Source organism: Chenopodium album, chromosome 10 (assembly GCF_948465745.1).
Source record: "Chenopodium album chromosome 10, dcCheAlbu1.1, whole genome shotgun sequence".
Taxonomy (NCBI): domain Eukaryota; kingdom Viridiplantae; phylum Streptophyta; class Magnoliopsida; order Caryophyllales; family Amaranthaceae; genus Chenopodium; species Chenopodium album.
This window is the reverse complement of record NC_137843.1, coordinates 54,737,909-54,751,357: the sequence shown is the minus strand read 5'-3', so window position 1 is coordinate 54,751,357 and position 13,449 is coordinate 54,737,909. Positions and strand designations below refer to the sequence as shown.

The 13,449-nt window shown below is 29.0% G+C and overlaps 1 protein-coding gene across 1 annotated transcript; it reads left to right on the top strand.

Annotated features, from left to right (window-relative positions):
* Positions 1–1,171: 1,171 nt before the first annotated feature.
* LOC145565431 (uncharacterized) lies at positions 1,172–9,268 on the top strand. The gene is made up of 6 exons (XM_081625440.1): positions 1,172–1,444; positions 3,794–3,862; positions 5,293–5,397; positions 6,090–6,185; positions 8,497–8,562; positions 8,699–9,268. Exons 1-6 carry the CDS (start codon positions 1,172–1,174, stop codon positions 9,077–9,079), a joined length of 990 nt encoding a protein of 329 aa, XP_081481566.1. The 3' UTR covers positions 9,080–9,268.
* The last annotated feature ends 4,181 nt before the right edge of the window (positions 9,269–13,449 follow it).

Below are 13,449 nucleotides of genomic sequence, written 5' to 3'. Positions count from 1 at the left end.
TATAAAATCATCATGAGAGATTTTATATAGACCTATAATTTGTATTAAATAAAGTGAGTAAAGTATTATTCGAATTTGGTCTAAGCTAGCTACATGGAGCAAATGCCTCGTCAAAAATTGATTACCCTAAGAAAGATTATTTTAGTGTTAATTAAGAGAGTATCTACAAATGAGTTAAACATAATTAGCCATATGAAGGTATTGAAAAAAAAACAAACCCAAGCCTATCTTTCCTCTCACTAAAACCCCTAACATCCGCTGTTGACTTTTGGAGGGACTTTCATTGGTTCTTACTGGTGGAAAGCTTTAATCTTTGTTTCTTGTGCGCTTTTTTTAGTTTTTCTTTGTTTTTAAGTTTATAATAACTCTTCTGTTTCTTTGAGGAACATTTTTCCCTCAAAAGAAAGGATTTTTCTTCTTCTTTAAGAGAATTTTTCGCTTTTGAAAGACGAGGTTATTCTTCTCTCTTTTGAGGCAGGGAGGATTTGCATTTTTACTTGAGGGATTATTGTAAAGTTATTTCATCGGTAATAAGATTTGTACGAGATAAAAAAAAAAAAAAAGAAAAAAAAGAGATTAATCCTTCAATTACAATCAGATAAAAAAACAATATTTTTTATTTTATTTTTTTATTTATGGAAACAACAAATTGATAACCTACCCCCTCGTCAAAAAATACTGTAAATCACATCGATGTGAACGAGGGTATAAAAAACGTATAATTTGCAGTTGTAGTTTTGCTGAAAGAGCTAGTGTTTTTATTTGATTCAATTCGATTGTCGTGTAATCTTGTAATAGATTTCGTATGACTTTTTCGAAAGAAATATATCATCCTTTGTCAAAATACACCAAGCTATTGATTTTATGATGATAACATTTTATTAGACTTATAGTGCTCAGACTCTTTTGTGACACAAACTTGTGTAGTTAAATGCAATGCCAAGTAAAATTTCATTGCACAAGGTGCAAGTGTCATTTCCCCCTCATGTAAGTGCGAAAATTGTCAATCGGCCGTCCAAGTGGCAACACTACGTTTAAAAACCGTATCAACATCAGTGTGCATGCACCTATTTTCTTTTGTAATACAAACGAATACCCATATATATAATAAGGTTAGGGTTTTTCATTAAATATAACTTAACATTAAACCCAATTCAAATTCAGTAAAAACATGGAAAACCAGCTGGTGTGTAGCAAACCTATGAGTAGCACATCTTCCATTACTCCAAATTTATTATATGAAAATAACAATTTGATAAATTTTATGGATGATAGTTTTGCTTCTTGCATCCTTGAGGGAAACATAGGGGTTGATAATTTTATCTCATTGCATGATTTTTTCCAACATTTATCCCAAGTTCCTCTTGGCCATGCACCGGCAACATCACCGCCACCACCAACGCCGACACCGGCACCGCCCCAAGTCGGCAATTGTCACTTGGAGGTAAGCCTAATCATTTGGTTGGTTGCACAAGGTTATCAAACTATGGTTAATTAGTAAGTATTCTTCTTGTACATGTTTCAAAATAAGGAAAATCATGTGATTAATTGTTAGATGGTTCAATTTAATTATACATATAGCTATTATTATTCTTAATTGAACCATCAACAAACTATTTTATGGAACCGCTTAGTGATTAAGTGTTTAGACTTGATGAATTGAAACAATCTCATATAAATTTATACAAGTAAATCCATATATTAATCAAAGATAACTTTAGAAAGAGGAGCCCAAGAAATAATTAATTGAAGAAATAATAATTGTAGATCTAGAAGGGTTTTTTTTTTTTTTTTTTTTTTTTTTTTTTTTTTTTTTGTTAATAGATCTTTTAATTAGATTAATTTAATTAGGCAAATTAGAGGGAGGAGAAAAAAATAGGATGGGAATGGCTTTGGCTAGCATTTTACTTCTATAATTTAACTAAATTTGATAAATGAGCAAAGAAAATGGATCCATACGATTTCCTTTTTTATGCATTTTGTACCAATGAATAAATCAATTTCTTTCTCACCTTCCCTTCCAAGTAATATTATTAAAATTCTCTCATTCAAATGAAATTTTTTATATGTATTTGTGTGAAAATTGAAAATAATAATAATTAAAAATGAGATTAATCGCACAGGGGGTTAAGTGATCACAAAGGTAATATGCAAGACCATTAAACTCCTGTTGTTAAATTGTTTCAAAAAAAAAAAAAAAAAAAAAAAAAAAACTCCTGTTGTTAAATAAAAAATGAATACGGAGTAATGATTAATAACACTATTATTTCCATAGTTTAACAATTGATAAAATACACCGTGTTCTTCATATATAAAGTAATCTCGATAACACTAACGAAGTAAATTGTATGACGGTTGACCACACCGTGTGACCAGTCATATATAAGAATTTGTGATTGATATACGTATGCTATCTAGTACAAGTGCAATCATGGTAACTAATTATCAAATACGTACACAAAAAGGAAATTAACCAATTATAGAGTAAATTTTTCACCACTTCCCCTTTGTAGCTATCTTTTGATACAACAAGATATGAGGTTAAAGCCATACAAATTTTAAGAGTATGATTCATAATTAATCATCTATTAACCATATAATTATTTAGAATGTAAAATTTTCCTTAGAAAAATGTATGTACTTCTACTAATAAAATATTTAACCCGTGCACAACACATGCCAATAAAAATAATAGAGTGTATACATATCTTCATGAACACATTTATTGATGAAAATTTTCCAAGTTTTCTCTTTACCATGCCAATTCCTTTGCTTTAATTTCTAAATACCTCAACGATCAACAATTATTTCATTCAATGATGGGAAATAAACGTGAAAACAATAAAATCAAGAAAGGTTGCATTACTTTGTGTTAGTATAACTTTCAGTTGTTTCCTCAATGGCTCAATAATTTTCAATTGAGAGAATATTATTGATTACATCCAAAGTGGTTGGTATTTAAAAAAAGAAGAGAGAGAGAGAGAGATATCATTACTTAATACGAGTACTTAATTTTTTTAATTTTTTTTTTAAATGTATTCGTTTCATTGACACATTTACCAAAACGTAACTTTAACCATTAATATCTTTAATTGTATTAGTGAAAATTATATTCCGTGCTCCGTAACAAAATTTTATTATGAAAGTAGACATTGTAACGAATATAATGATATGTATTATACATTAACATTTATTTGTTTTATAATAGCAAAAAAAAAAAAAAAAAGGTCAAACATGATATGTGAGTAATGCAAAGGTCAAATTAATGCATTTAAAAGAAAAAAAAACAAAAATACCGGAGGGAGTACTACGTAAAACTTTAAATTTTAAAGAGTTGTATTGCACGAAATAACATGTTAGCCACCGGCCTAACATAGTAACATCCATCAACGTGACAAACATTTTTTTGTAACATATACGTATTGAATTTAATTTGACTTTTACTTTAATAAACATCAACATGACAAATATTTCTTTGTAACATATACGTATTGAATTTAATTTTACTCTTACTTTAACAAACATCAACATGACAAATATTTCTTTGTAAACATATACGTATTGAATTTAATTTGACTCTTACTTTAACAAACATCAACATGACAAACATTTCTTTGTAACAAACATCAACTAAGAAAGATAAATTTGACTCTTAATGTAACTTATTGAATTGAATTTGACAATAAATCATTTACCCTTAACTCTTTATTGGAATGCAAGTATTGGAAAGTTGTTTGGTGCAAATTTTTGTGTTTTCATCCATTCGTACTTTGTGATTGAACATTGAATTCAGGAACCACAAGTTAAGGGTGTAGTCAAACCACATTCAAAGGGAGAGCAACAACCTCTGAATCCATTGAGGGTGAGTATATTGCAACCTTCATCTTATTCGAGTTTAGGCTTTTCCGCATCTTATTTTTATCGAACTTCTAATTATGAAATTTAAAGGTATCTTAATAAGCCGAGCGAACCTGGTAAGAATCAAATAGGGTTTTCTAATTTGCAAGTCAATTGAATTTTGATCTATACTACTTAATTGGTTAAGAGAATTAGTTTAGTTCTCGGATATTTTATAATCTAATAATGTGTTTAGTTTGATGTAAAATGTTATTTTTGAGATTGTTGATGAAGCCCTATTTTCCTCTCTCCACCTTCCTTTTTCCTATATATTTTATTATAACTTTTCTGGTAAGGAAACAAACAAACGAAAACTAATTTACAATTGTGAATTTTTTTTTTTTTTTTTTTTTTTTTTTTTTTTTTTTTTTTTTTTCATACAAAAATTACACTACTTGTATATACAAAAATTACACTACTTGTATGTCAAACCGAATGGAACCTAAGAAAAAAAATTTGATTTATTGAAAATTCACATTAAAATACAATCCAATAAGATTACACATAATTATTTTTTTTCTTCTAATGTCTACATTACCTATTATAGTAAAAGATTACTGTTTAACAATATAAAAGTACTCTGTAGCAATTTCATTTGACAACATAAAGTACTCCATAGCCACTTAGTATCAAGTCAACTTTGCCTTGGTTACGTAGGAATTATATCAATTATCTAATTTAGTATGCTATATTTTCATTTCAAGTACCCTACAAGAAAACGAACAATTCAACTTATCCACTCACATTAAATTAGACTTGTGTGTATGAATTAAAGTAAATAACTTACAAAGTTCACAAAAATCTACTTCATCTTTCAACATGAGACACCAAATACTCACACTAACACCTAACATTTTATAAAAGCATACTCCCTCCGTCTCTAAAAGAACGACTTTTTTGGCCAAATTTTAATCCCAAAATGTTCTACCATTTGCATTTATATATCCTCTAATTAGCAATAATATTTGTGCAAAATTAGCTTTCCCATGTAAATTTTGCTTTTTCTATGTACTTTTATTACTTTCTCTCTCTATGTTTTTGCAAATCTCATGTAAATTTCCCCTTTCAAGGTACTTTTATTAGCTTTTCCATACACTTTTATACTTCCAACTTAAGTTTCTTAATACCCGTGAAAACTTCCCAAAAAGATCGTTCTTTTAGGGACGGAGGGAGTATAATTTATTGATTTACATGTGCATAATAGAAGGCGGATAGTTGGACACTTAAGTCCTTATTAATTAGAAGAACTAGTTAATTACTACTTTGGTTTAATTTATTTTAATTGCCAGTACTACACAAAATTAGAGCTATATCTAGTTCATACAAGTAACTTTTTTATTTTTTTTTTTTATTTTTGTTAGTATAAATATTAATTAAGCATATAATTGGATTAAGGTACAACAAAAGTTCAGGGATATCAATGGATATGTAGTCAAAGCAATCAAAGGACATTCAAAAGGAAAACAACCTCCAGAGTCTAAGCAAGCTGAGGATAGTATGGTTCGTCAAAATTAAGAATAATGAAGTTATAAGCTTATATCTTCTTATATTTATGGTCAAAAAATAAAATAAATAAAAAATTGAAATAAATATGTAGTCCGTATCAAGTAACAACTAATAAAATACGGAGAACATATTAGGTCATAATATTAATTATAGAAGAACTAGCATTTTTATCAGTGAGTTCAAGTCAATCAATTAGTTTTTATATGTAAATATAATTTATTATCTTAAAGGCAAAAGCTAACGAACGACTCAGGGGCGTTGGATAAGCTAGCTAAAAGTAGAAAGATTAAATTAAAATTTAACATTAATTACACCGATCGACGCGTGATTTTGTCATGCTTTCCCAAATTAATACCACTTTAGATGATATTTTAAATGCTTATCTAACGCCCTTGGAGTGTTCGTTAGCAAGGTCCTATTTTAAATCATTACAAAAATATTTATACACACTTTAGTCATAATGGCTTAAAAATCTAAAACAATTCATATCATATATTGCACATATATTGCACTTGTGATGTATGTGTATATATATAAACATGTGTAATTTAAATTGATATATTATTATGAATTTACATACTGTTTCCCATATTAAATAACTCAATTTCAAACTATTATATATTTATCGATCGGTTTATTTTGATTTTCCTAACTACTTGTAACTTGGTCAATTTGTAAATGAACAGAGAAATTTACAGAGACGAAGTAATGAGCACAAACGAAGGGAACGCATCAATGCAAAGATGAAAGTTATTCAAGCTTTAGTGCCAACTTGTGACAAGGTAAGATGCCTTTATTTCTCCTTTCTTTTACCTCTTATGAGTGAATTTAATTTGCAACAGCAACTTAAAACTAAAACTATAATTATTTAGTACATGCAAAAAGAGATAATGCAAAAAAATTTGGCCAAAAGTAAGAAATTAAAGTTGCATGCATATAGTTAATGCTTAGACGATTGTATTATAATTCTTAGTTATACATGTTCGTTATTTCTCATCTTTTATAATACTATACAAGAGACAACTTATATGTGCACAATAGACAATGTGGCCTACGCTCAATATAACACATTATAATTTTAAAGATTGATAATGAACTATATATATAAATTTAGAATTAGCCATATATATTAAGAATATAAATTTGCTTAAAATGCTGCCAGAATGAACTCACTTAATGCCCCTTATATACATACCTATCTCTACCACTACACACATGATATAATCTTCAAGTTTACTGTACAATACAAGTAGTCTTCCACAACAATTTTAATCTAGTTTGAATGATTCTATACTCACCTCAACGCTGGGATGATTGAATGGAGTATAGTATGATTATTGTGCTCCCATGACATCCTCAGATAAAGGAACTAGTAATATATATCTAATATTAAGGAGCTTGTAATTTGTACAAGAAGTATTGTTGAAAAGCATGGGAATAATGTTAGAAGCTAAGTTTCAATTCATTGAAAGATTGTTAGTTATAAATTTGGAATATATGTTTTTATCTATCTCAATTGCACGCATATGCACATACGAGTATTTGCACAAATTATAGTATTATAGACTATACATTTTTGTCTCTAATAGGCACAATAGATAAAATATTATATTAGAAAATGTTAAAGCACAGATTATTTTAATATTGTGAAAATTATAAACTATTGAAGTTCACACTAGTAGATTATTATATTAATTAAATAATATTCATACATAACTATTTGACTATCCAATTATCCAATCAACAATTTGTTTCATTCTCAAAAACAAATTTATTTGTGCTTACAAATATATATAAATAATATATTACAAAGTAATATATATATATATATATATGCCCTTTCTGGTGAGGTAAAGGACTTGTTTTTGCCGGCCTCTTAAGGTAACAACTAATAAGTTTATTGGAATATTGTATGAAAATCACGTGAAACCATTGTTTTATTCTTTTTGGTTACACATACCAAGTTTTCTCTTTAACATTTCATATGTAAAATTGGGCAGATGTTAAAATATACCTTATGCAAACACATCAAATTAGAAGTACTACCGAATCACAACTAAATGACCTCGTGGGTCCTTTGTGAAAACTCTACAACTATGCTCATAGAGATCGTTATTATAGGCCCCCTATGAACTACGATATCAAGCCACGAAGGTGGATAAAACCCACTCTACTATTATATTTTTTTTCTTTTTAAAACAACTCGAACATATTCAAATCGATTCAAAATTATACATGATGATTTATTATTAAAAAATATAAAGTATTAAATTGATCTAAATGCTAGATTATGTTAAAACTAACTTGTAATTTAAGTTTACTTGCATCACGTTGTATATGAAGATTAGAATCAGATTTAAAAATAATTTACACTTAAAGAAACTAGGAAAGTAATAAAAATTGAAACCACGATCAAATATCAAACAAATTAGGTATGTGAAACTATAATTTAGGAGAGAAGCTTGATTTATTGAATTTTATATACACTTGTGTATTGAAGTCAAAAGTGTAGATTAAAAATAAAAATAAAAAAACATTAATAATTGATGACATCATACATAGAATTGGAGGGAAAATTTTTAATGCGAAAATGATACGTAGGAATGTAGGATAGTTTAAGGGTTAATGATATCAGCAATGTTTTGTTTTAATACGAGTAATATTTATAATAGATTTCTAAAATCAATTAATAATATATGGCAAGGTATGACCGTAGGATTCTATACCTTATGGTAGTCGTCAACTTTCCTTTGTCAACTTTCTTTTATCACGGCAGGACAATCAATCCTCACTCACATATTAATTATTTATTCTAATCTATGTCTAAAGAATTTCAAATTGATCAGACTGCAGATCAATTATTAATTAAATTTGATCCATGTCTTAGGAATGTTAATTGTCAAATTGATTTGATAGTAAATTAATTAGAAGTTTAATTTATAATTAACCAACAATTGCGTCAAATAGTATTTAATTAAGTAAAGTTATCCTACTTGGATGTAAATATTTCAAAAAAGGAGTGTTTCTTAGAAAATTGTTTTATATAAGTATTTCCGTTACTGATGAAAACTAGTTTTGTGGCTGAATATGCAGGGAGATCATGCGTCCATTTTGGACCATACAATTAAGTACATCAAATCCATGAAGCTTCAAATTGATGTAAATAAAATAAAAAAATGCATTTTTTTTTTTTCCATTACCTTATTATCCCTTTTTTTTTTCTTGAACGTTCTAATCATTTAGCTTTTAGACTTGTAACAAAATCTAAAGTTTACATTGTTAATTTTGCACCTAGCAACTGATGATGTCAAGGTCAATTGGACAAAGCCAACTCCAAAATTTATATGCACCTCAAATGATGATGCAACCCACAATGGTCCCTAGACTCGGATATGGTACGTGGCCCTCTCATATGTCACCCTCGGGCTACACGTACATGGTTACACCCCCGTGTGATGGTGGCTTGCCTATTCAACCCGTCCCTCAGGTTCAGGCTCATGCTCAGACTCAGACTCCGGGTACTTTTGGATCAATTTTATGCCCTCTACAATATTTGTCTACCACTGTTCCTACACCGGCTACGCCTACTGTTATGTCCTTTGTCCCTCCTTTACCACAATTCACACAATCGAATTCTTCTGATGCCGTATCTCATATTCAGCCACGGAATTCTTGATTAAATCGATCTATGTATCTATATGTATCATAGTAAGATGTTAAGCGTTAATAAGTGTAAAATACGTTGTATAATCACTACTTGTTGGCAGAACATATGTACTAGTACAAAATGTTGTATACTTTAGTTTACTAGCTTTACAGTAATCAAGCTTAAATTGAAAGGAACCATATATATACGTAAAGACTGTTGTGTACCCGTACTTGTGTAAATTTTTAAATCATATTCTTATATATGTTCCTTAATCCAATACAAGCTCTTTAGAATTTGTTATATAAAGTCGGGTGTACTGTATACCCAACTAACACAAGGTTAGTTTTTGCTCTATGAAAAATAATCATCAAAATAAGTACAAAATACACATGGGTATACGATACACCCGGGTGTATATAATAACCTCTCCAAGCTCTTTGGCTTTCATAATATATACTCCTAGTCAACACACGTCTTTTACTAATACGAGTACGAGTAATATATTTGATACGCACTTTTTTGATACGCGAGAGTGAGAATTTGGGGTTTAAAAGTGGGAATCAGAGGTATGGATTCATAAAATTTTGTCTGGGTAGTATTGGAAATTAAAAGGATAGGGAATAAATATTTTAAACATCATTAACAAATAACAAAAAAAGAAATTCATTCGTACATATATACTACGTATTTAATTCACAACTGTATTCTTAATGATTTTTTTTTTCAACGCGTTTAATGTGGGGTTGGCCATATTATGTGTCTATTTGTAAAAGAACAAAGTAACCCTTATAATACTGATCGCTTAACCCTTGAAATAGTGAATGAGCAACCCCTTTAAAACTGACGAATTAACTCTTGAAACATTGACCAAGTAACCCCTGTAACACTGACCAAGTAACCCATGACAGTTGACCACACAATAATGTGGCAAGCCACATACGAAAGTTTGTGTTTTTTTCCTTCTTTTTATTGATATCAAATTGGTCTTGTTGTACAACAAACAAGGGACTTTAATTAGATGGGATCAACACTCTTAACCCTAGTTTTATTATTTTAATAACATAAAGAAATTACTCCTAATATTTTAAAAGGAATATATACATTAATTGAGATTAACCCAGTAACATTTTGCAAATTCAAAATTTCATTAATTTATAATATACTAATAAAACGTATAGTCAATGCGCATACAAGAATAATATCATACATACTACAAATAAGACTGGAACTAATCACAGTTTAGTTGTCTCCTAATAAAAAAATTTCTTCTTTGGTCACCTAAACTTCCGTATATAGTGCATGAGTTGTTCAAATGTAGCATGCAATTTTTTCTTTTACTAGAAGACTCAACCATACAATAATTGGTGCTTTGACAAGTGTTACGGTAGAATTATCCAATAATTAAGAAATTAATCACAGTTTAGTTGAAAATGATCACATCACCCTCCTAGAGAAACTAAAACAAACATACCATCTAACCTAACCAATAGAAGATTCATGCACATTCCATTAGCCTACAAAATCTTTGATTAGCCTTATTTTTGGTTAATTATTGCTTTCCAACTTCAGATTTTGCTTTACCCTTAAGATATTCCATATAATAGAAGTAACACATGATTTTTTTTTTAAAAAACATAAATTTAAAGTACAACAAATTAATAAATTCATGTCCTTGTCTTTACAAAAAAAAAAAAAAAAAAAAAGGATATTGATGTTACATTTTAGTGGTTGGTTGCATAACATGCATTCATTCATAATTTCCTAAAATAGTAAATCTTCACATCAACCTTTAATACCAATTTTGTTTGAGGAATGTAGTTATAGAGAAAATGGCTGAACCTTATAAAAGACACAAGTACATAACTATGCGTTGTGAAATATGTAAAATTCAATAATGTGGGGGTAAGAGGTATAAATTATTAGGTGAGAAAAAAAAAATATTATTTGTGTTGTATTCATGTCTTATTTAAGCAAGAAAACTAAATTGCAATTAAAATGTACAAAAAAAAATCAGTTTCTATTTTCAGAAACATACTACTTTGGCTCTCAACGTGGTCACAACTCACAAGCCAACGGAATTTGTGTTAAATAATATCATGGATTCTACTATGCATGTGAACAACTGACTCATTTAGTGTTCTAGCTATAGAAGTACTTATTCAGATAAGCCTAGTAAAAATGATGGAGATAGGTTCCTATATGGGTAATCTTTGCGTACAAGGAGAGTATACTATTAAGTTAAAAGTACATAACTACATACTCCTAAGTCCTAAGGCCTTGTTCACTTCACCTTAAAAAAATAATATTTAGTAAAATTAATTTCAGTTCAGTAAAAATAAGTTCAGTTCAGTTTAATAAGTTCTGTTCAATAAAAATAATTTCAGTCAATAAAATTCAGTAAATGTAAAGAAGAAATATAATAGAGATTCAGTAAAAATAATTTCAGTTCAGCAAAAATAATTTCAGTTCAGTAAAATTAATTTCAGTTCAGTAAAAATAATTTAAGTTCAGTAAAAATAATTTCAATTCAGCAAAAATAAGGTGAAGTGAACGGGGCCTAAGTCCAAACTTATAATTTAGGCTCTTGTCCGACCTTCCTTGCAGAAGCTATTGCCCTATTGCCCTTAGCAATGGTCTCCTTCTTGCTAAAGTTTTTAATTTTGTTTATTAAATGCGATAATCTCACAGTTATTAATATTTTACAGGGTCGTTTCAGCTAGCTAACCATGGAAACTTCAGCTTCTTATTATGGCGGATGTCAAGGCTATACATTTGGATTCTTTTTCGAGCATTCATGCATGACATATCTATCGGGAAGGTAATCGGGTAGCAGACTATGTTGCCTCGCTCTCTCGGCTATTGTACTCCTACTCATCAAGATATAGATCCGTTTCCTTAGAACGACCGGTATGGTGTATACATAGCTAGGTTTATTATATTCCCAAACGGATAAATTACACAAGCACGTATTCTAGTGTGTGTATGTGTTGCAACAAAATAAATCAATGCCATTTAAGTGTGTTAATTACATATTACAACAAATTAAATGCTAACATGTGCCAATAAATTAAATGCCCGTTATATAGGCTCACGAATAACACGCTAAAGCTGAAACTAAGCAATCAAACAATGTATAAGTACGGAACATAGCAAACTAATTTCACTGCTCTTCCCTGAATATGTCTGAATTGTTGCTGACAAATTAACTAGACAAATTTTAATCCTGAAAATCATCACTAATAATTAACATCCATAAATTAATCGGAGTCCTATATGAGAAATTTTTTAAGCACTTAATTCAATACTTCCTCCGTTCTTTTTTACTTGACCCGCTTTGACTTTTACACTATTCATCACCCCTCCTTTGACCGTCTTTTGTGAATAATGTGCAAGGAAAAACATATTAATGTGGGATCTTTTTAAATTCGTCTCAATAAGTACTATCATAATATATAACTTTGGTAATTTTTACTTATGGAGAATTAAAGTTATTTGTCGTTAAAGTTTTGCATTGGCAAGTGTGATAAAAGAAACAGGTCAAGTAAAAAAGAATAGAGAAAGTATATAAAAAAATAGTGTGTATGACAGATTGACAGTATAGTAAGTGTACATTAACTATTAAAAAAAAAAAAAAGTGTACATTATGCATGTATGAGTTTTTTATTTATTTTTTACGGGTGTATGAGAGTGTTGATTGCACACGCGACATAAAATCTAGTAGGTTTAATTTATGAGGATCAAGTCATTAAGGTGCGTTCTTTTCACCTAAATATATCTAAACTTAATCAATTAGATCTGATTAAATTTGATTATCATAATGTATGCATACCTGGTTGGACTTGATAAGCCCTAAATTTTTTATTTTTTTACTCAGTATTTTATTTTTTTAATTGGTGAACAGAACAAGCCATCATTACTAAGTCCATCCATAAGTGTGACGTTTCACATTAGGATAACTCTTTTTATTTTTAGAAATTAATTATCTTTATCTTATCCATTAAGTACTTTCTATCAAACCCCTTTTTTCACAAAATTATTACGTACTTTTATAAAAGTTACATCTCGTCCTCATTTTTTGGCGTTGAGATATGATATTTAAAGTCCCACATGCATTATTAGGCAATTAAATACGTACCGAGCAATTTTGTCAAGTCTAATTTGCGATAAATATGATTACAACAATGCTTAAATTTAATTAGTATGATTTGAAAAGAAAAAACTTTCAGTCCTCAAAAAAAAAAAAAAAAAAACTTCCAATAATATTGCTATTTGCAACCGTTATATCTTACATGAAGTTTCTAATACTATAAATACGCACGCATACAAGCAAACAAACCAAACACATTTCAAAACACACACTTTAGCAAACAAATATTTTCACAAAAAAAAAAAAAAAA

Excerpts from the sequence above, each read along its gene's own strand:
- LOC145565431 (XM_081625440.1), top strand. The coding sequence starts at position 1,172 with ATGGAAAACCAGCTGGTGTGTAGCAAACCTATGAGTAGCACATCTTCC. Across the intron at positions 6,186-8,496 it reads TAGTGCCAACTTGTGACAAG|GGAGATCATGCGTCCATTTT; the intron begins GTAAGATGCCTT and ends CTGAATATGCAG. Across the intron at positions 8,563-8,698 it reads CCATGAAGCTTCAAATTGAT|CAACTGATGATGTCAAGGTC; the intron begins GTAAATAAAATA and ends TTTTGCACCTAG.